Below are 21,392 nucleotides of genomic sequence, written 5' to 3'. Positions count from 1 at the left end.
CCAATCGCAAGCTTACGTCATCAGACGAAGCCGGATAAACTTCCGGCCCTCGCTGCAAAGTTGGTCTGGTGTCCAGGCTGGGTTTAGCTAAGCTGCGAGTGCAGTTTGGCTTGGGCTCTGAGCGACTGTCGTCGCAGCGAATGGCTAGGGACCTGATCGGGCCGGCTCTGCCGCCAGGCTTCAAGGAGCACGCGACAGTTGAGGACGAGGAGCGGGACCTGAGCCCGGGTAAGCGGCAGCTGGCGCCTGCACTCGCCGGAAGGGCTAGCTTGCAAGGCGGAGTGGGCGCGGTCAGCCCTGAGGAGCAAGCTGGGCACGCAATAGTGTTAGGAACCTTAGTCATCATTAAAACGACGATTCAGCCCCAATTCGCTATTAATATGAGCCGGACTGTGCTAACTGATCGGTCTTCGTCCAGTCGACTGTTTAGCCCTTGCATCAACTAACTTTTTAAGAAAAGATGATGGTGCGTGTGTTACAAATGGTGACTGGGACCTGTTATAAATCGGTGCCTAGGATACACAGCTAGTCAGCGAGGAAGCCCAAATTAGAACCTAGTCTCTGTATACTTTCGGACTTCGAAAACTTGCTGAAGAACCGATGCCCCTCTCGTCCTGGCCTGACTTCCTGGCCTCTCATTCTATCGTTCCATTTTACTCATACAGTCCGTGTTTATGCTTCCTTGACAATAGGCTTCTTTTGGCTGCTCTGATTGTACTTCTACGCCTGACAACTCTAACACATGCCTTAAATCCCAGTTTACGCCTCACCTTCCTTAGCACTGTCACGTCTTCCGCCCGGTTTCCCTCTCCCCAGTGACACTAATATTTAACACACTCTATTCGAATATTTTTTTGACATGTCCGTCTCCACCATTTCACTATGCCTTGTAACCTTCACATGCAGTAGGCACATCCTATATGCCCCATCATTGTCTTTCTCACTCTTTCATGCTTTTCTGACTTTAATGTTTGTTCCAATTCGAAGGCTGGGAAGGATTATAATTGGAGGGAAAAGAAAAAAAACTGAAGGAATATTGCCAACTGTTTCTAAATCTGATTATCCTTTTCTGGTCACCCAGAGACCGTGTCTCCACCAGAGTCTTCCCTCCAGACCTTGTTTCTAGTTTAGCCGTTTAAAAAAAAAAAATTCCTTTTATTCTTTGTTAGCAAGGAACTTCCCACTCAATTGAGGTTGCATAAATATGTGTGAATTCTATTGGGTAAATCCCCGGCAATTTATTTACCTGCTTTACTGGTGACAGACATTTGAGTAGATTCTGGTTTTTAATTCTTATGAAGAGTGCACAATGCAGTGTGTGTCTGTCTGTCTGTCTGTCTGTCTGTGTATCCTGTGTTATATCCCCTCAGCTTCAGAATCCTACCAATTTACCAAAGTCCTCAGCAAGAATGGGAATTCTGATTGTTCTGCGTTCTTCCTAATCGTTTTCTCTCTTCAAGCTAATGTTTTGAAGCCATATTCTATAGTAGTTTTAGTTTGCATTTCCTTGTGAGAAATGAAAGTAACCACTTATAGTTTTTTACCATTGTGTTTTGATAAAGTCTTTTGCTCATTTTCTATTGAATTGTTTGTCTTATTAATTTGTTGAGTTTTTAAAATTAGTATACAAAGCATTATGTCTCCTTATTTATATTCATCTCTCTCTCTCTCTCTCTCTCTCTCTCTCTCTCTCTCTCTCTCTCTCTGTGTGTGTGTGTGTGTGTGTGTGTGTGTGTGTGTGTGTTTGTGTGTTTGTGTTTTGGAATCTGAGGAGGCCAGATTGTGGAATCCTGTAAAAGTAACATTTATTCTGGCTTAGTTGTTGTCTGGGAGGCTTACTATCTCCTTCTGCTGGTTTAGGCCTAGGCCTAGTCCTGGAAGTTTCTAGCCTCCATAAAATCTAATCTAGAATGTTTTAGCCTGTGAGACTCTCTGCTTAATAAGCTCACCCTTGTTCTTTCGGAGCTCTGGGCTGGCTGGTTCAACTCAGCTGTTCTAACTCAAACTCTTCTCTCAGCTGACTTTTTTAATCTGTTGTTTCGTGTGGTTGGTTTTGGTTTTTTGGGGGAGGGTGTTTTTGGTTTTGTTGTTGTTGCTGCTGTTTGAGACAGGGTTTCTCTGTGTAGCCTTGGCTGTCCTGAACTCACTTTGTAAACCAGGCTGGCCTTGAACTCACAGTGATCCACCTGCCTCTGCCTCCCAAGTGCTGGGATCAAAGGCGTGTGCCACCATGCCCAGCTGATTTATTTAATCTGGCTTCTCATCCCAGAATTGTTCTACTTGGCCTCAAACTAACTCAGCAATCTGCTCTAATCTTCTGTCTTCTCATTTTTTGGCTCGTTCCATCTTCATCTGAGTTCACTCCCTCTCTCTGCAACCCATCTCTCTATTACTCTTCTGGTAAACCGCCTCCTCTCTGTAAAACTACGTCTTAAATAGTTTCCCTTTCCTCTCTCTTCTCATGAGAGTTGGGCATATCTATTCCGTCAAATCTTCTCTGATTCGTCACCTTTTCTGCCACTCAATTAGACATCATTTTCAAACATGGGTGCTTCCTTCTACAAACTAACTCTACCTTCATTTGGGATTAAAGGCATGTACCACCACACCTGGATCCAAGCTTTTCTTTACCTGATACTTGCTCTATACCAGGCTGGCCTCAAACTCAGATCTGTTTGAAACTGTCTCCTGGATTAAAGGTGTCTTTGTATTCCAGCTGGATCACACAGACCTAGATCTTTGGATGTGATCTCTTGCCAGAACAGCCATGTTCTGAATTAACATTCCTCTGCAGAATCCCTTGATACTGGAGTTACAGGCAATTGTGAGCCTCCTGATGGGGGACTAGAACTTGGGGGGGGGGGGCGGGCTTTCCAATGTACACTCTTAACTGCTGGTTGAGCCATCCCTCAAGACCTCATTATGGCATTTTTTAAAATAAAAGTGTTGTTGATTCTTTTTCTTATCCCCCCTCACCCCTCTTACAGCCTTCACCTATTTCCCATAACCTCCTTTCCCCTTTCATGTCTAATATGTGTCCCCTATCCTTCAACACCTCTTTTAACCCCCTTGTGGCCTTTTCTAGTTTCATAGCTGATATCCATACTCACCTCACTTATATACACATATATGGATATTATAAGCTAGACTGCTCCTATCAGGGAGGACATTCTGTATTTGCCTTTCTGAAATTGGCTTACCTCACTGTAGAATATTTTCTAGTTATAACCATTTTGCTGCAACTTTCGTGATTTCATTTTTCTTTACAGCTGAATAAAATCCTACTGTGTATTTTATACCATATTTCCATGTCCATTTATCTGTTGGTGGACATTTAGGCCAGTTTCCTTTCCTCCGTACTCTGACTAGGGCATCAACAAACACAGATGTACAGGTGTTGCTCTGCAGGTGGGTGGTCGTTTTTGTCAGTTTGACACAAGCTTTTGGTCATAGTGTTCATCACAGCAGTAGTAACCCTAATTAAGACACTCGGGTTTTGGTTGCTTTTTTGTTTTTTTGTTTTTGTTTTTGTTTTTCCTTACTTGTTCTGAGAAGATGTCCTCCATTAGCCATGTGCAAGCATGCTTTTCAGTGGCATTAGCTATATTCATACCATTTGTGTAGCCACAAACTGAGCCCCCATCCCTCCCTTCGCATAGCTCCTAGCAGTTGCCAGCCTGCTCTGAATGTGCTGCTTTAAGTACCGTTTGCAGGGAGGGGCTCGCACGGTAGGCAGTTTCTGAAACTGTCTGTTAGACTTTTCATAATGTCCTCAGGGCTGATTTGTATAGCATTCTTCAGTGTTTCCTTCTAGTGAGAACTCCCGGTCTGAGGTTTAAACTTTATCAGAGACATTTTACAGAGCAACAAAGCATAACGCAGGCAGGCTAGCTAACTTACACTGTTCATTCACACAGTGAGTGGCAAAGCACAGATTCAGAGCCAAAGACTCCAGCTCCAAAGCTTACGTCCTCGCCTTGCTTTGTGCTACGCATGCTAGCCTCTTCAGCCTTCAGCATCAGGCTGTTCTCGTGGATACTGCATCGCTTGCTCTCTTCTGTCTCTGCCTAGAATGGTCTTTTGGAGTGTTGTATGGCTACTGTTGTCTCATCACTTAAGTCTATCCAAAATCTTGTCAGACTCCTTCTCTGGCCTCTCTCTTCCAAATTGCCCCCTCGATGGAGACACGTGTTTTTTACTGTTTTAATAGCAGCACTTTATCTGAAGCGATTTCTTTAGGTTTGGTTCTTTAGGAATACTTACTCTGTCACTGGTGGATGGAGAGTTGGTAGGTGGGTGGATAGTCAGAAGACATAAGTCCATAGTAAATGGTAGCCAGCTGGGGCTATGAAAAGAAAATTCCAGCCAAGAGGGCTTGGTGGGAGAGCTGTAACATATCCCTCCAACCTCATACAGTTGCAGGCCCAGCTTTGCCCCCTAATTACAGAAGCAGCAGTTCCGACTCCTCAGACAGCCACGAGGACAGTAGTTCTTTGTCTGAAGAAGGAAATCAAGAGTCTGAAGATGACACTGGTCCAACTGCAAGGTATGTCACTAAATCCGACAGTGAACCAAGCTTCACACCTCTCCTACGCTGGCTTGAAGCAATGGCTACTAGAACACTGTTTGGAGTTGTACAGCACAGGGAAGATGACATCTCAGATGGCATTTCACAACATCTGCATCTTCTGTAAAAAAGCTTGTTCTAATTGGTGGTACCCCCCCCCTTTAATCTCGGCACTCCAGAGACAGAGTCAAGTTACCCATGTGAGTTGGAGGTTATCCAGGGCTACATAGTGAGACCCTGTCTCCAAAAAAATAAAAAGCAGCTTATTCTAGTAGTGTGTGGATAGACCTAAAAAATCAAAGAATGAATTAATAAAGTTTGTGTATATGGCACTGGGGAATCAAACCTATGGCTTTGAGCAGGCTAGTCAAACTTTCTACTACTGAGCTATATCTCTAGTCCAGTAAGATTATATATAAAGGGCTTCCTTAATATATTGTTGAAATAACTAAAAATTAAAAGTAATCTCATAGACATTCTTCTTAAAATTGATATGCAGTGAATGTTCTGTCTGAGTGAATGATTCTAATCTAGCCTTACCCACCATGGGTCCGGTAGATACTGAACCTTTTTACAGATTAATAAGGTTTGTGATGCCCTTTCAAGATTGTGAGACAGAAAAGGCAACTTACAGTGCTTCTGAAAGGGAAAATAAAGGCTGAACTCGTGCATATCACTAAGAAAGCGCCGCAGACTGCTGAGATTTCTCACTTAGTGGAATCGTGAATTCTCCACAAGATACAGAAATCTGATCTAGTCCTGATAAATAAGAAACTGAAGATAAATTCCAGGAAAAGATTAAAAGCAGTTGTAGTATTCTGCTGTTAAGGGGTGGTTATTGTTGTTGTTGTATTGTGTTGTGTTGTTTTGGCAAGGTTATTGTTTCAGTGTTTAGATATCTGCTTAATTTGTCCTTTTGATATTAAAGCTTTTCTTTTTGTAAATATTTAACATATGTTTAACTTAAATTTTGTTCTCAGAAAGCAGAGGAGAAACCAAGATAGAGATGATGACGATGATGGGTTTTTTGGTCCAGCCCTTCCTCCTGGGTTTAAGAAGCAGGATGACTCTCCTCCACGGTAATAATGTGCAATGATTCAGCCAGTCTTTGGAGCTCATAATACTAGGCTGTTTTATATGGAGACTGAGCCATGATAGCCATCCTGTTAGTTACGAGTGAGCAAATGTATTAGTATGTAGCAAGTGAGACTAGAAGACTCAAACAGCAGAGTCACAATAGAACATCAAGTCAGATGCTCACTGCATCCAGCAAAAATGACTGGGGAAGCACTGGGGAGGACACTCAGCCAGAGTCCCTGATAGACAAAGAGAAACCAGGCAGAGTGGGTGCTCTGGAGTAGGGCCTCAGCTAGCCGTTCCCACAGCATGCGTTTTTATACCCTGATAAACGCAGTGAAGGTGCTGGGGGCAATTCACCGTGAGGCTGTGTTCAAGAACAGAGTGTTTACCCAACTGATTTTCTATCTATCTGCACTCACTGGACCTTTTTTCTGTTTGGTTGGGGGTGGGGGGCATGTTTTCTGTTTTCCTTTCCTGTCTGACAGGCCAGGGGCCAGCCTGTCCCTGAACAAGGGGTCTTGGAGGACAGTGTAAGACAAACATGCCTGTTGCTGAAGTGGTCTCCCCCCGCTCCCAAAACCACTTCTCAGGAGCTTAAGGAGCACATGGCAATTTACTGACATACTGCCTGTCACATGCATGCCTGTGTGTGAGAGAACACAGGAGAGCTGACTGTGTCCTTTATATTCAGAGTTTAGGACCTTATGTGCAAATTCCTAATTTCCATGTAACCCCGTTTCCTTTAAGTGTAGCAGGACTACACAGTGCACTGCCATTTTTGTGTCATCCGCAAACAAATAATGCTTTTTACATTTTGCAAGAGTAATATAAATGATCCAGGCACATCAGTGTGGCCCTGGAAGTCTAAAGGTTAGGACCTATTTCTAGCCTTTTATAAATAAGTTATTGGACCCTGGGGTGTAACATTCCTTTCAGAAGAAGCCATTAGAGATGGACCATCTCTCACCTGAAAATCTGCAATCCAAAATGCTTCTAAATCCCAGACTTTAAGTGCAGCCAGCATGACACCACACATCTGCTATTCAGTGTATACAAACCTTGTTTTATGTATATAGTATATACAGTTGCCTTCAGGCTATTTGGAGAAGGTTCATACGAAACAAGTGAATTTTCACATTTAGACTTGAGACCCTTTCCCCAAGGTTTCTGATTGCGCATATGTAAATAGTTCAGACTCTGAAGTTTGAAGTACTCATGTCCAGGCGTCTTGGATAAGCTGTCTTCAACTTGCACTTAGTCTGCGGCAGATCCCGTCTTGAAAATTACATTCTCGTGTCTGCTCTGGGTGTTCTTCTTACCTTACAGGTCTTTTGTTACATATGATGGTTTCTGATCTTGTGCTCTTATGAGAATTCTCTGTATGCAAATGTGTGTATCTACATCCAGATATCTTTCTTATGCGTTCTCTTTAGCTCTTTTTTTTTTTTCTGTTGTTTTATCCTATTCTGGTTTGTTTGTTTTATTTATTTTTAGATGCCTATTTTCTAATGAAAGAGAAAAAGAAAGGTTGTAGATTTGGATGGGTGGGGAGGTGGGTAAGATCTGAGAGGAGTCAGGGGAAGGGAAACCATAATCAGACTATATTATATGGAGGGATCCTATTTTCGATTTAAAAAAAGGAAAAAGAAAGGAACATTTGGACAATAAAATCCATATGGAAAATAAGTAATAGCATATATTGAAGTAAAAACCTCTAATAAAACTATAGAATGTCAAAAAAAAAACTATAGAATGTCATGGCTTTATTTACTATTTTAAATTTTATTTTAAATGTTTTATTACATTTTATTTATTCTTGGGAGGACACACACCTGACACCAAGGCACAGATGACAGTCACAGGACAACTTGTGGGACTTGATTCTTTCCTTTCACTCTGTGGGTCTCAGGGACTGAACTCAGGCTGTCAGCTTTGCAGCGAGAGCCTTCACCCACTGAGCCTTCTCACTGGCCCACTCTATTTACTGTCTTCTAAGAGTATGCCACAAATTTCTCTCCACAAACTCTAACATCATAAAGTTGAACAATTAATGTTTGTGTAGCTCTGGTAAGAATTATACTTAGAAAAAAAGTCCTCTAACATTTCCTCATAGCTTGCCAATGGTAGCTAATTGAATCCTTCTGATAATCTGAAACTGCACTCGGCCATATACAAAACTATTACTCTTGTCTTGGTTCATGAAACAAGATGAGATTATTAAGGGATTAGACCATCTCAAAACTGGTTCCCCTCTGCCGAGAAGGCTGCCAGAGAGGCTCTGAGTCAGCTTGGTACCACCTGGAAATCAGCTGAGGACCTCAGTGGTGTCTGGGTAGGAAACCTTGACCAGGGAGAACCCTGAGGAGACATCAGGTCAAGGAACTGGAAGTATGAACTGAAGTGGGTTTCCTTTCTACAAAAGGCTCGGCATTGTGGCAGTTCTCTTGTATCAGTGCAGTTCCCTGAGAACGAGGCAGTAGCGCAACTCTAAAAATCATGAATTTAACATCAAAGAGTCCAGGGCTTAGACCCCAGCTCAGCCTCTCACTGGCTGTGTGGATCTTGACTATTAATTTTTCCCAAAGCACAGTGGCAGACACGGAACTAGAAACATGCACAGAGTGAAATGTGGTTGGCACAGCACCGTCTTCATCTGCGGGGCACAGTGGACCAGCCACATTCCTCTGGATTGTCGTTACTGGATTATTAACAGGGACTATATAGATCCACACTGCTGTGCTGTATTGCCACTGACTGCTGGCATCTGTTGTATGTACCCTCTGTAGGTGTCCTTAGAAGAGCACTTTCTATTTTAGTAGTTTTGACTGTAATTATAAGGCCCAGTGGAATCCTTCAGTAGATAGCAAAGATCAAAACAGACTGGAAGCCCAGGATGGGAAATACCCTCATGAATACAGTCTGAAAAGATGGGAAATCTTTGCTTTATTATGAAGGCACTTGCCCTGCACAGCCTCAGAGCTTGAGTTCGAGCCCCAGTGTCAACGTACAGAGAAAATCCATCCCCTAAAGGCGTCCTCTGACCTCTGTATGCATAGTGGCACACACGTGCCCATAAATAAATGAAAACAGTTTTTCTAGAGATGTAATAGAAAATAACAGGTCCAAAAATTAAGTTTTAAACACCTAGTAGAAAACTATTAATACTAGTGAAAATAATGTTATGAAAATTCTTATTGTCAACATTTTTTATTAGCTGGTTTTCTTATGACTGTGAACTTTTATTTTGAAAACAGCTTTACAAAGTCAAGAGAGAATGATAATGGTATGTTTTATTTTCAGGCCTATGATAGGTCCTGCATTGCCACCTGGTTTCATTAAGTCTTCACAGAAAAGTGACAAAGGCCGAGAGGCTCAAGGACAGGTGTCATCATTCTTCAACTCGGAGGTTTGGGAAGTTTTCGTTTAAAGAATAAAATGTATAACAAACTCAGAACTGAAAGGTGTCTGTAATCATGTGCTTCACATGAGATATGAGACCACAGGTCTGAGTCTCTTAGCACTCTGTCAGTTTACTGTGAGAGTAGAACACCCTGCGAGAGTACAACACCCAAGATGAAATAAAAGTTGATCTCGCACCTGATAATGTTTAACAAAACAAGACTGCTGGGCATCATGGTTTGTGCTCCTTGTCTTTGAAGGAGTATTTTCATTACTTTTCACTTCCTGTCTTAAGTTTCCCTCTGGACAGGTATGCTAGTGCACACCTTTACTCCCAGCACTCAGGGAGGCAGAGGCAGGTGGATATTTCTGAGATCGAGGCCAGCCTGGAGTACAAAGTGAGTCCAGGCCAAGGCAACACAGAGAAACCCTGTCTCAAACAAAGGAAGTTTCCCTCCAAGATGGAAGGTTTTAACCTTGAAGGAAACTGCTACACAATAAAGATCCTCTGCCTAGGGAATGGTACCACCCATAGTGGTGTCTTTCCTGCCTCAATTAACGCAATCTAGATACCTCTTCCCAGGTGCTCCTATGTAATGTCAACTTGACAGTGACAGTCAAGGCTAGGTATCACAGTGGTGAACACACTGCACTCTAAAAACGAGGAGAGTGTGTTTGGTACATAGTAGGAGGCCTAGACGTAAGGTTGGTCTGAGATTGGTAGTTTAACAACACATGGTACATAGTAGGAGGCCTAGACGTAAGGTTCGTCTGAGATTGGTGGTTTAACAACACAGTCTCCAGGTTTCACCCCCCCCCCATCTTTCTCCTCTGTCTTCTTAGGCAGCTAATACCTCTTCAGCTGATTTATACCTTCTTTTTGCCCCTTACACCTGCCAAAGTCTTCAAATACACATGCAGTTCCCCGTGTCCAGATGCTGAAGGTGAACGGATGTTTTCACCTCTGACAGAGGAAGGAAAACTTTCCCCAAAGGTTTCACGTAGGCTCTCTATTCATGTTTGTTTAACCAAAATTGTATTAAATGCCCATGCCTAAGCCTGTCAGGTTAGTACTGATGAGTGAATGGCTTTGAATTATCCAGGTTCCCCCCAGGACTTAGAAAAGCCCCAGCTTCATGGTTCAACAGAGGGCAAGTGATGTAGGTTCTTCTAACAATAGAGACTTTATTGGTAGGAGTTATTATCACATTACACTCACCCCCCAAAAACGAGCAAGGGCTGTGGAAAATGGCCTAGAATGGTGCATAATATCTATTGTGTTTTTAAATAAAGTTGTTATCACAGATACTGGGTTCAGTGGACATCCGCAGAGGAGGCCCAGGCTCCTGTGTCCGCAGACAAGGAACTGAGCATAGACATAGTTGCATCAGAAGCAGAGACAGTTTATTAAGAAAAGACACACCACAACCAATAGAGCAATCAGGGCTCAAGTGGCCCTGCTGCACAGAAGGTGGCCTCCTAGTGCAGACTCTGGCTGATGTGCATAGCACAGGCGTGGTTCCCAGGCAAGACTTCAGATCAAGATGCAGTTCTAGCCCGTCTCCACTCCTTTGTGTCAGCTGAACCCCTACTGCGCTGGGATTAAGAGGGCTGACTTTCCCTGTCCTTCCTGTCCTCCTAAGGATCTGCCCAGACCTGCCTGGTCCTGTAGCAGCCTGCTTGCAGGAGCCCCTTTGCCCACCCACCTACATTCCCTGGGCACTGGGCCTCTTCATGTGGACCCCAGCCCCCTAGCTCTTTACCACAGCCCCTCTCAGCTTTCCTCCTAGCCCATCTGCATTCTTTTCCTCACCCTTCACCTACAGAAGCACTGTCTACCAGGGATCCACAGCCACACGGGCCTAAGATCCAGAAAGGGTAACAGCAACCAGAGAGCAGAAAACCCACCTGGTACTGACACCAAGAAATACCTCAGACGTGCTGCCTGGGTCCCATTACAAAAACACAAATGTGAACAGCAAGGCAGTCCGCGCCCCCCCCCCCCCCCAAGCCGCTATTACAGTGGGTCCTGAAAAACGCAGTTAGATGAAGTACAAGACAAGGCCTGTAAAATAGCAATTATGGATATAATCAAGGACCCTAAAAAGGGTCTGAGTAAATGCTTCAGTGAAGTCTGTGAAAACACAAACAGCTGAATGAGATAATGAAAACAATTCAAGACTTGAAAGTACAATTTAACAAAGAAATAGAATCACTATAAAATAAATTTAAACTGAAATAAAACTGGAAAGGAGCTGGGCATGGCAGCCCACGCCTTTAGTCCCAGCACTTGGGAGGCAAAGGCAGGCAGATCTCTGTGAGTTCAATGCCAGCCTAGTCTAAAAAGCTGGGTTCCAGGACAGCTAGGGCTACACACAGAGAGAAACCCTGTCTCAAAAAACAAACAATACAAAACAATAAAATAAAAACCTGGAATTGAAATTTTTAGGATGTCAAACAAAACCCCCAAAGTTAAGCCTCACCAACAGAGTGCAAGACATGGAAAAGAATCTTGGGTGTTGAAGACAAGGTAGAAGAAAGGGATAGCTCAGTCAAATAAATGTTAAATCGAGAGAGAGGGAGAGAGAGAGAGAGAGAGAGAGAGAGAGAGAGAGAGAGAGAGAGAGAGAGAGAGAGAGCACGAGCAGAAAGAGGGGGGAGGGAGGGAAAGAGGGAACAAACAAGAGGTACCCACTTATCACAGCACTGTTCTGTCTTTGCAGTAAGTCAACTATACTGGGAGCTGAATTGACGCATCTGGGTCAGTGTTTTGGGAGCTGTCACACAGTTCATGGTTCATAAGAGCTGATAGTAACACCCTGATTCACTTGTCATAAAATAAGTTTCAAACGTGTCACTTCTGACTAATTGGTAATAAATACCAGGACCAATATGTCAGAAAGGAATCTAAGACCAGATCTCCACCCATCAGCCAGAGGGCTGAAAGCCTAGACAAGTGACTGGAGAGTGGGAGAACCCTTGCTAAACACATAACAAAGCCTGGGTCCTACCAGCAATGGAGGGAGAGAGGAAGAGGGAAGAGGGGGAGGGGAAGAAATGGGGGAGGGGGATCAAGAATGAATAGGAATAATTCAATGGGGTCTCTGGTGACATAGGACGAGGTATGGGATAGTCCACATGCTATGGAGCTGTCGTTGCCAAGAAGCCAAGGGAAAGGCCACTGTTCAGGGATGGGCTAACAGTGTGCTCTCTGTTTTCTTTGATTGTATCTAATACATCTCAGCTAAATTCCAAGGAGTTTAAGATAATTGTCTGTGACCTGTTGGTTTCTTAGATTAAAGATACTGTCTTGTTTTCAAAGGAAGCAGAGAGCAGCGAAGATGAGGGTATTGTTGGACCAATGCCTGCGAAAGGACCGGTTAACTATAGCATAACCACAGAGTTTGAAAAAAGGGCCCAGAGAATGAAGGAAAAGTTGACCAAAGGAGGTGATGTAAGTTCTCCAAGGTTCCTGTGTTGACTTATGTGTATGAGTGTTTGCCTGCATGTGTAAGTGTGCACCGAGTGCATGCCTGGTGTCTGAGGAGCTTAGAAAAAGGTGTCAGATCCCCTGGGCCTGGGGTTACAGTTGTTTGTGAGCCACCATGTGGGTGCTGAGAACTGAGCTGGGTCCTCTGCAAGAGCAGCAAGTGCTCTTAACCTGAGCCAGCTCTTCCTAGGAAGTAGCAAAGTGCATTTGTTTGTGTAACATTTTTATTTTGAAACAGGGTTTTTGTTTGTGTGAAGTTTTTGTTTTGAGACTCTGTAGTCCTGGCTAGCCTAGAACTCACTGTGTAGCCAACACTAACCTTGAACATATAGACATCTGCTTGCTCAGCTAATGCTTTGTTCCTTTTTTTGTTTGTTTGTTTGTCTGTGTAGTCCTAGCTGTCCTGGATTCGCTTTGTAGACAAACCAAACTCACAAAGATCCACTTGCCTCTGCTCCCAAGTGCTGGGATTACAGGGGTGCACCTCTGCGCCCAGCTTTACGACTTTGTTTCTAACTGTACTTCTTATACAGGATTCATCTAAACCAATCACAAGAGAGTCGTGGATGACTGAGCTTCCTCCAGAAATGAAAGACTTTGGCCTTGGGCCAAGAACCTTTAAGAGAAGAGCTGATGACAAATCTGGAGACCGGTCTGTCTGGACAGACACTCCAGCCGACCGGGAAAGGAAAGCTAAGGTAACAGATGTTTTGGTTTTCTTGATTTTTGTTTGTGTATTCTGTCTAGTTTGCCTTGAACTTGCAATGATACAATAGGAAATTATTTGAGTACTACTGATGCAGTGTTTTGAGGGCAACAGAATAGGTGTACATGACTTGGGATGGTGGCGCTGAGTTCACTGTCTCACACTAGTGAAGACTGAAAACATGGTACCAATGGCATCATGGAAAGTAGAGGCAAGTTTTATTCAGGAGCATTGTAGAGATGTGAGAAATGGAGGAAAAGTGTGAAATTAAGGGAATTTGGAACTCTTGAGAGCGGCATGGGTTTTCAAGAACTTGCTTGTATTAGGTTTTTACAGGTCTGTGGTAAAGACTAGACAGGACCGAGTAATCACTATGAGGCTGGTTAGTTCACTGGGCTATCATGGAGGTAATGGGTGGCCCGCATGCTCCTTGCATGTTCCCTGGTCCAACCAGAGAGATGTGCTGGGTATGTGCCCATCAAGCTAGGCATGGTCAAAGCGGCCCCTTTGTCCCTGTCTGACCTCTGACCTCGACTGTCTGCTAGCTGCTAGTCACTGGCTGCTGTTTCTCACTCTAGCTTTGCAAGTGTTTCAGATGCTGTTAACCACACCAAGTTCTGTCTGTTCTCACAGCCACCAGGAAGTGCTGCAGTTTTTCTTGGTTATCTCATGCCTAAGCCCCTGTCTATGGGGCAGTGCTCTAGGTGGAAATTTCTCTTTTGTTTTTTGAGACAAGTCTGGTTTTTTGTTTTTGTTTTTTGGTTTGGTTTTTTGAGTCAAGGTTTCTTTTGTAGTCATGCCTGTCCTGGACTTCTGGACTCACTTTGTAGACCAGGTTGGCCTCGAACTCACAGAGACCCACCTGCCTCTGCCTTTAAAGGTGTACACCACCACGCCTGGCCCTTTTTTTTTTAAAGATGTATTTATTGTTTAATATATATAGTGTGTGCTGCCCGCACAAATGCCTGCACTCCAGAAGAGGGCGCTAGTCTCATTATAGATGGTTGTGAACCACCATGTGGTTGCTAGGAATTGAACTCAGGACCTTTGGAAGAGCAGCCAGTGCTCTTAACCTTTGAGCCATCTCTCCAGCTCCCTGGAAGTTTCTTGTTAGAAACCATCTTTACTTCCAGTCGAGTCTGTGCAATTACCTAAAGGATAGAAGAAAGGGCTATAGGCCCTCAGCAGCTTTGAGCCAGGGACAGCCAGTCTGCTGACACTGGTCCAGCACCCTGCTTTCTCCCGTGGTCTGTGTGCTCCCTCATACCCTGCTGCAAGCTTCTCTTCTCTGATACTCATTCCCTGTGTCTCTGCCTCACTAGTGTCACCTGGACATTTCTTTGAATCCTTAAGTCTTCCCACTACACATCCCCAAACCACTTGCACTTTTCGCCCTGGGCCCATCTTCCTTATTTCCTATGGAGTGCTAGCCCCTGCGTTACTACTTTTTGAGATTCTGACTTTGAAGGAAAAATAAGAATCGTCCTCTGCAGAATAGTTAGGAGGAAGGAACGTCACAGTGCTTGCTTCTGTCTTCCAATCCACTGCCATCTTTAAACCTAAGGGAAGCTCCAAGACTGGGCTAAGTGCCCCCTTTTCATGGACAGGAAACCACCCTTTCTGAGAACACCCTTCGCAGGTTGTCACAGAGCTAGTTAGTGGCCACTGAAAACAATTCATGTTTAAATTTCTAACTCCAAATTCCCCGATCTTCACACTATCTATGAAATTATATACTATTCTATATACACCGCTATACTGCACCTGAAATAATACCCTAAAATAGTTCAAAAGAAAACTCATCTTGCAGGCTAAGCTAGCAAATGAAGCGACACATAGAGATCCCTTCAGAACAACTGTATCAGGTTCCAACGTAGGCAAAAGCACCTCCTTTTTAAATACTGCTGTATTAAATAAATTACAAAAATGTAAAAGCATGTGTGCATAAAGTGTAGCAGTTGTTACATTTTTGTTTAATAAGAAATGCTCTATTGGGTGTTGGTACCTGAGCCAGTGTGTCCAGAACTACTGGTGAAACTTGTCTCATCTCAGTGTTTCATCACTATACAGTGTTCCACATCAGTCTTGACTGTCACCTTGGGATAGTAGCTTTCTCGGTTTTGGTCTAAACAGCTCTCCATCTGATTTACTCTGTCTTTCTTGTTCATCAGCCCCTGCATCTCAGCAGCTCCGTCTGCCACATGTGGCTATGGGCCGAATCTTTGGGTTTGGTTGCAGGTGACAGAAAGAAGTGAATAAGATGAAAGCTGTCTGTGAGCTTTCATTTGGTGAAGAGTTGGTTATGAGTTAGAAGTGGTAAGGTGGGGAGCAGTGGGGTGGCCTAGGGTCAGACCCCAGGACTCACGTGGTGGAGACAGAAATGACTCTCCCAAGTTGTCACCTGATTTCCACACCATGGAATAGATCCCCCCCCCATTAAAATGTAAAAGATATTTTTAAAAAGAGGAGGTAAAGTACGAGTGTTGAGTTCTCCACGTTTTGGCATCCTGCCTGTACACTTTGCAGTATTTTAACTCCTCTTTAATCCCAAAGATTAGAAGAAATCTGAGTATGGTAATAGGTGAGGCAATCCAGTCTACATAGAAAACACACACACACACACACACACACACACACACACACACATCTAAGTCCTGCAGAGACTATTGGCTCTGAAGTGCTTGCTTCAGTTCTGTTGCAACAAGGTTTTCCTGTAGCTCAGGCTAGCCTCGAACTCAGCAGTCTCCCCACGGTGCTTCCCAGTGCTGGGAACATGAGCTGGCCATTTCTCTTAGCCAAGTTGTTCTTTTTTTTTTTTTAACAAGTTTTAATCATGTTGTTGTGTGCAAGTATTTTGCCTGCTTGTATGTCTGTGCACCATATGCATGCATGATGCTCACAGATGTCAGAGAGGTCGTTAGAGCCCCTGAGAGTTACAGACAGTTGTGAGCCCCCACGAGGATACTGGGAATCATACGAGGGTTTCCCAAGCAAGAAGCAGTTTTGAAATATGTTTTCAGGACGGCGTCTTGTCATGTTCATGCACCTTCCTCGTCCTGCAGGGAAAGCTAGGGGGTGGGGGGTGTGCGCGCACGCGCAATTGCTTTGTTATTTTTATTTTGTTTCTTTCGTGGCCTATCTTCTCTTTGACTTGGTGTCCCATACCTTTGCTATTTGTGCTGTCATTAGCTCCGGGTTGTTGGTAGGCATCTAGGTTTTCTACATAGACACTCTTAACATCATTGAATAGTGGCAATGTCCTTTTCTTTTTCTTTCCTGCTTTTTTTTTGGGGGGGTCAATATGTATTTTATTTATTTATTTATTTTTATTTTACCATTTTTGGAAACAGACAGTGGAAGATTTCTTGTGTGTTATTTTCCAACATTTTGTCATTGTTAGTCCAGACACATCCTGAGTGTCTTCCAGTTGGGTGATTGGAGAGGGGATTGGTTTGGATCTTACGGTTCCCTTTCTCAGGAGATGACCAGCCCCTGCTCTAACCTTCCCTTCTCAAGTATATAGCTATTTCTGACTGGGAGGAATTCAGCCAGCCTGGCTTTATTTCAGTTTCTTGTCATTTAATCTAAGTAAAATTAATAGTATTTCTTTTTTTATTCTGTTTTAAGTGATGTTATTATGTTCGTTCTTCAGGAAATACAAGAAGCAAGGAAGTCATTCAGTAAGAAAGACGAAGAGAACATCTTGTCAGGAAGGGATAAGAGATTGGCTGAGCAAGTATCTTCATACAATGTAAGTAAGAAAATAAAATTCATAAAGATATAAATAATCTGTTTCTTTTCCCTCTCTTCCTCTCTTTTCCATTGTGTTTTGTTTTGTGCTGGGATTTCACCACATAACCCAGGCTGCCCTCACACTTGTTCTCCAGAGTTGGCTGGTTTTCTGTCCCTACCATGTCCCTCCATGTCCCTCCCATCTCCCCACTTCTCTTTCCCTCCCCCTTCTCCCCCCCCCCCTCTCTCTCTGACTCTGTCTCCCTCTCTGATTATTTAAAATCAACTTTACTCTGACTCTAAACAAGAAGAATGGGCATGACAGCAGCAGGTCTCAGCACTGACCACTGAGTGTGGTGTGCCAGCAGTCTCACCTTTGAAATGCAAGAAGGAAACAACTGTGTTCCAAACAGCTAAGTATGCAAGTCCAAAAACTGTGTGTTTTAACTACCACATCCACCGGAAACCCACGCATCTCCTTCAGCATCCCGATGGAGTACACGATCTGCTTAGCTAAACAAGGTGGTCCCACGCTGACAGCACAGACAGTTGCCTATATCACTAGACTTTTGATGCAGGGCTCCAGCTTTGCTTCCTCACCCATCATTAGTCTTGTCAGAGAGGGCAGTTGTTTATGCAACCACTAAATCGTACTGAGCTGCCAAAGCTGCCCATGAGCACCTCAGGTGGGACAAGATAGGCATGGCAACAAATCCGAAGTGAGGATCTCCAGTGAGCTTCCTGGCAAGCCAGAGGAAAGGCCTTGCAACTTGTAGTTACTTAGAAGTGTCACAGTACTGAAGAGTCTTCTTCTAGTGGAAGACAATAGAGTTCCCTTTCACTTCCCAGTTCACTCACACACCTAGCAGATCTCTATGCCAGGTAGGTATGTCTTATAAGTAACTCTTGACGTCCCACCAGACATCACAGTGGCACACTGGGCTTGGTTGTAGTAGCCATCGGTAGGCCCCCAAACTTCTCCTGGCTGGCTGTGTCCCACACCTTGAACTTGATGGGTCCTCTGTTAGTGTGGGCACAGCAGTTGCACCTGCATCCCCACAGTGTCTACATACTCTCAAACTCACCCATCAATTGGCACCTCAAGAATGTCTTCTTCCCAGTGCCATTGTCACCCACCAGGATGGGCTTGAACCAGACGCACGGCTTTCCCCGCACCCCCCACCCCCACCCAGCATGGCCATTGTGGTAGTTCATTTCTGTCCCTTTTTACAACTGCCTTTTACTTCAAACATGTCTCAGTCCTAAAAAAAATGTTTGACTCTATTGTCTGTGACATTTGTATAAGATCTTTCTGTATATTTTATAAGATGTTTTTAAGTTTTAATTCCTATCTAGTAAATCTTACATCAAAAGATTAGTTACTGCTGGGTGTGGTGGCACATGTGTTTAATCCCCACATTCAGGAAGCAGAGGCAGAGGCAGGAGGATGTCTGTCAGTTCAAGGCAAACCTGATCTATATAGTGAGTTCCCGGCCAGCCAAGGCTACATAGCAAGACCTTGTCTCAGAAAACAAACACAAAGCCTAATTACTAACAGGCACGTGGTCAGAAAGCAATAGCCCTGTTTCCTCAGAGATCCTTAGTGTGTAACTTTGAAAATTATAAGCAATTTGGAGTGTTTGGTGGGAAGATTGATACATTAGAGAAAAATACTTTAAATGCTTTACATTCAATCTGAATTTATATAGTAAGGTCCCTATTCATTTTTTCATTTTTTTGTTTTAGTCTCCCTTTCAAAAACTGGGGAGTGGTCTAGCTCAGAGATTAAGTGTTGATTACTGAACCCACTGGCCCTCAAAAGGCCTTAGGTATTTAGGAAAATTGCCTTTGTTTCAGGTGTTTAAGTTAATGAAGATTGTGTAAAAGCCGATTTCTTGGCCATGTGCTGACTGGAACCATAATCAGTAAGGCACGTGTGAAGTGGTTCTGAAACATTTGTGTAAGCTGCTGGCTCAGGAGTCAAGTCCCGGATAGCTGAAGAACCATAGTCATTTAGCCCACACTGTCTGCACTCAGAACAGCCTAAAAGACATGCATAACTGGGAAGCGTACAGATCCAAAGAGGAGATGAAAATGAAAGGTAGACTGTGTAGACTTGAAGAATAAACACAACTTTCTGAAACATGGGGACACACGTATATAGCCAGAATGGGTTATCTTAGAAAGAATGGCTTGAAATTCATTAGCTTGATCTTTTCCAAACCAACATTTCTTATAAAACTAAACACCTACAGTGTGACGCTGGAAACACAATCCCCCCCTCCCAATAGAACATTATTTGCAATAGCCTCAAAACTATAAAATATCAGCAGAAGGTAATTCATAATAGCTATCACTGTAACAGCACAGGTGTCCATCAGTGAGAGAAAGAAAAGCCAGCGTGGACCTGCCCTGCGCAGAGCGAACGTTTTGTCCAATGGTGGCTGTTGGAGAGGAGTGCTAGATTTACTCAGGAGCAGCATTCAGAGCTTGGAAATGGCCAAGATCCTTATGGGGATTTGAATTAGAAAACATCAGTGAGTTTGCACCTCATACCTGTGCATTCAATTTCATTGTTAGGGAAAAAATATAAGTATTGAATCTGGCAATGAATGCATGCTGAAGTGTTTATGTCTGCAATTTACTTTTAAATGCATCCAAGAGCTCTGGAGAGACAGCTTAGCAGTCTGCTCTTCTGGAGGTCCCGAGTTCAATTTCCAGCAACCACATGGTAGCTCACAACCATCTATACTGTAGTCTGATACTCTCTTCTGGCCTGAAGGTGTACAATCTTTAAAAAAAACAAAAACAAAAAAACACCTAAGTAAATAACAATCATTGTGAATAACCTTAAAACCTTTACCTGGTCTTGACACCATCCTGTGCAGCCCTGAGTATGTGTACATCCACCCAGCTTTGAGGCCCCTTCCTTGATCTTTCCGTCCCAGGCTAGTCTACTCAGAGGTCCACAGAAAATCCCTAAATTTATTAAACCAATTGCCTCTGCACAGACCTTGTCTGAAAATGGTATCTATTTAGACCTGAAAATGTGAGCATCAACGCAAGCCAAGAGAAGATGGGGAAAGAGGCAGCTTAGGGGAAAGAGCACAAGCAGAACAGTGGGTGACACACACACCCTGCAGCTCTGGCCTGCGCCATCTGCACAGCCTAGCATTAGGCCGCTCCTGAGCCCCTTACTTTCCTACCTCACTTCTGTTCTAGCTTCTCCCTGTTAGCGCTTTCACCCCTTTCTGCCTGAGTGGCTTCAGGGACCAGGTCATCTCTGAGGTGGGAATAAAATTGCCCGTTCTTTCCCACCTCTGTTCTTGATTGATCCTCCTGTTAGGACTTGAGTTCCCATAAGGACCGTGCCTCCTTCCTGTCTTCCTCTTCCCCATTTGAACTGCATGCGAATGTGCAGCACACGTGTACATTTTCTTCCTAGATGCCATCTTGGGTCCAGAAACCCCCATGAAGGTTTGCAAACATTGCGTGTTCACATGCGCTGGCCCAGTCTGCTTCCTGGTTGTAGGCTGTCTGTAATCTACATGAACTAAGATTTTTATTTGTTTTCCTACTGTCCCTAGGAATCAAAAAGATCAGAATCCCTCATGGACATTCATCATAAGAGGTTAAAGACTAAAGCTGCTGAAGATAAAAACAGGCACCAAGAGAGAATACCATTTGACCGGGATAAAGACCTCAAGGTTAACCGCTTTGATGAGGCTCAGAAGAAAGCCCTAATAAAGAAATCCCACGAACTGAACACCCGGTTTTCACACGGCAAAGGGAACATGTTTTTATAAGGAAGTGTGCTTCAATGAGCGCGCCATCCCGATGGGCCTGAGCCCTCAGAAGATCCCTGGTCTATAGTAATTATGTGCACAAATACATTTCCTTTTGTAATAAAGAAGATTCAGCATCTGCATTTTCATAAATTGTAACTATTGGAAAGTTGGAGGGGAAATGTGGCTTATTGGGAAAAAATAGCTTTGTCTTCACAATAGCCAAACAGGACATTGCTTATTAAAAAAGCTAAGGGTTCCAATGAAGAGAGAAGGTGCATCACAGACTGTGGCGTGCAGCCTGAGTGGTCATGCAATCCACTGGAAAACAAAGATCTTTCTCTTTTTTCTTTTTTTTTTGTTAGGTTTGTTTGTTCACTTGCTTGTTTGTTTCAGGGGCAGGATCTCATAACCTTGGCTAATCTGGAACTCACTGTGTATACCAGCAGGAGGGCCTCAAACTCACAGAGATTCACCTGCCTCTGTCTTCCAAGTGCTGGGATTAAAGGCGAGTGCAACTATGCCCAGTTCTTTGAAGATCACAATCAGAAGAGATTCATTGCTTCAGAAGCCGCTCTCAGTTGAGTGACAGCTAGTTTGCCATCTCTCCATCTCAGATGGGAATCTGAGAGT

The 21,392-nt window shown here is 43.7% G+C and overlaps 1 protein-coding gene and 1 pseudogene across 1 annotated transcript; one reads left to right on the top strand and one right to left on the bottom strand.

Annotated features, from left to right (window-relative positions):
• Window positions 1–24: 24 nt before the first annotated feature.
• Gpalpp1 (GPALPP motifs containing 1) lies at window positions 25–21,102 on the top strand. The gene is made up of 8 exons (XM_051160847.1): window positions 25–228; window positions 4,417–4,546; window positions 5,548–5,646; window positions 8,948–9,053; window positions 12,369–12,500; window positions 13,070–13,234; window positions 16,895–16,993; window positions 20,562–21,102. Exons 1-8 carry the CDS (start codon window positions 141–143, stop codon window positions 20,778–20,780), a joined length of 1,038 nt encoding a protein of 345 aa, XP_051016804.1. The 5' UTR covers window positions 25–140; the 3' UTR covers window positions 20,781–21,102.
• On the bottom strand, window positions 17,571–18,189 carry LOC127201955 (GTP-binding nuclear protein Ran-like; annotated as a pseudogene).
• Window positions 21,103–21,392: the final 290 nt, after the last annotated feature.

This window comes from Acomys russatus, chromosome 18, assembly GCF_903995435.1.
Source record: "Acomys russatus chromosome 18, mAcoRus1.1, whole genome shotgun sequence".
Classification (NCBI taxonomy): domain Eukaryota; kingdom Metazoa; phylum Chordata; class Mammalia; order Rodentia; family Muridae; genus Acomys; species Acomys russatus.
The sequence above is the reverse complement of the archived record's forward strand: the minus strand, read 5'-3'. Positions and strand labels throughout refer to the sequence as shown.

Excerpts from the sequence above, each read along its gene's own strand:
- Gpalpp1 (XM_051160847.1), top strand. The coding sequence starts at position 141 with ATGGCTAGGGACCTGATCGGGCCGGCTCTGCCGCCAGGCTTCAAGGAG. Across the intron at positions 229-4,416 it reads GGAGCGGGACCTGAGCCCGG|TTGCAGGCCCAGCTTTGCCC; the intron begins GTAAGCGGCAGC and ends AACCTCATACAG. Across the intron at positions 4,547-5,547 it reads GACACTGGTCCAACTGCAAG|AAAGCAGAGGAGAAACCAAG; the intron begins GTATGTCACTAA and ends TTTTGTTCTCAG.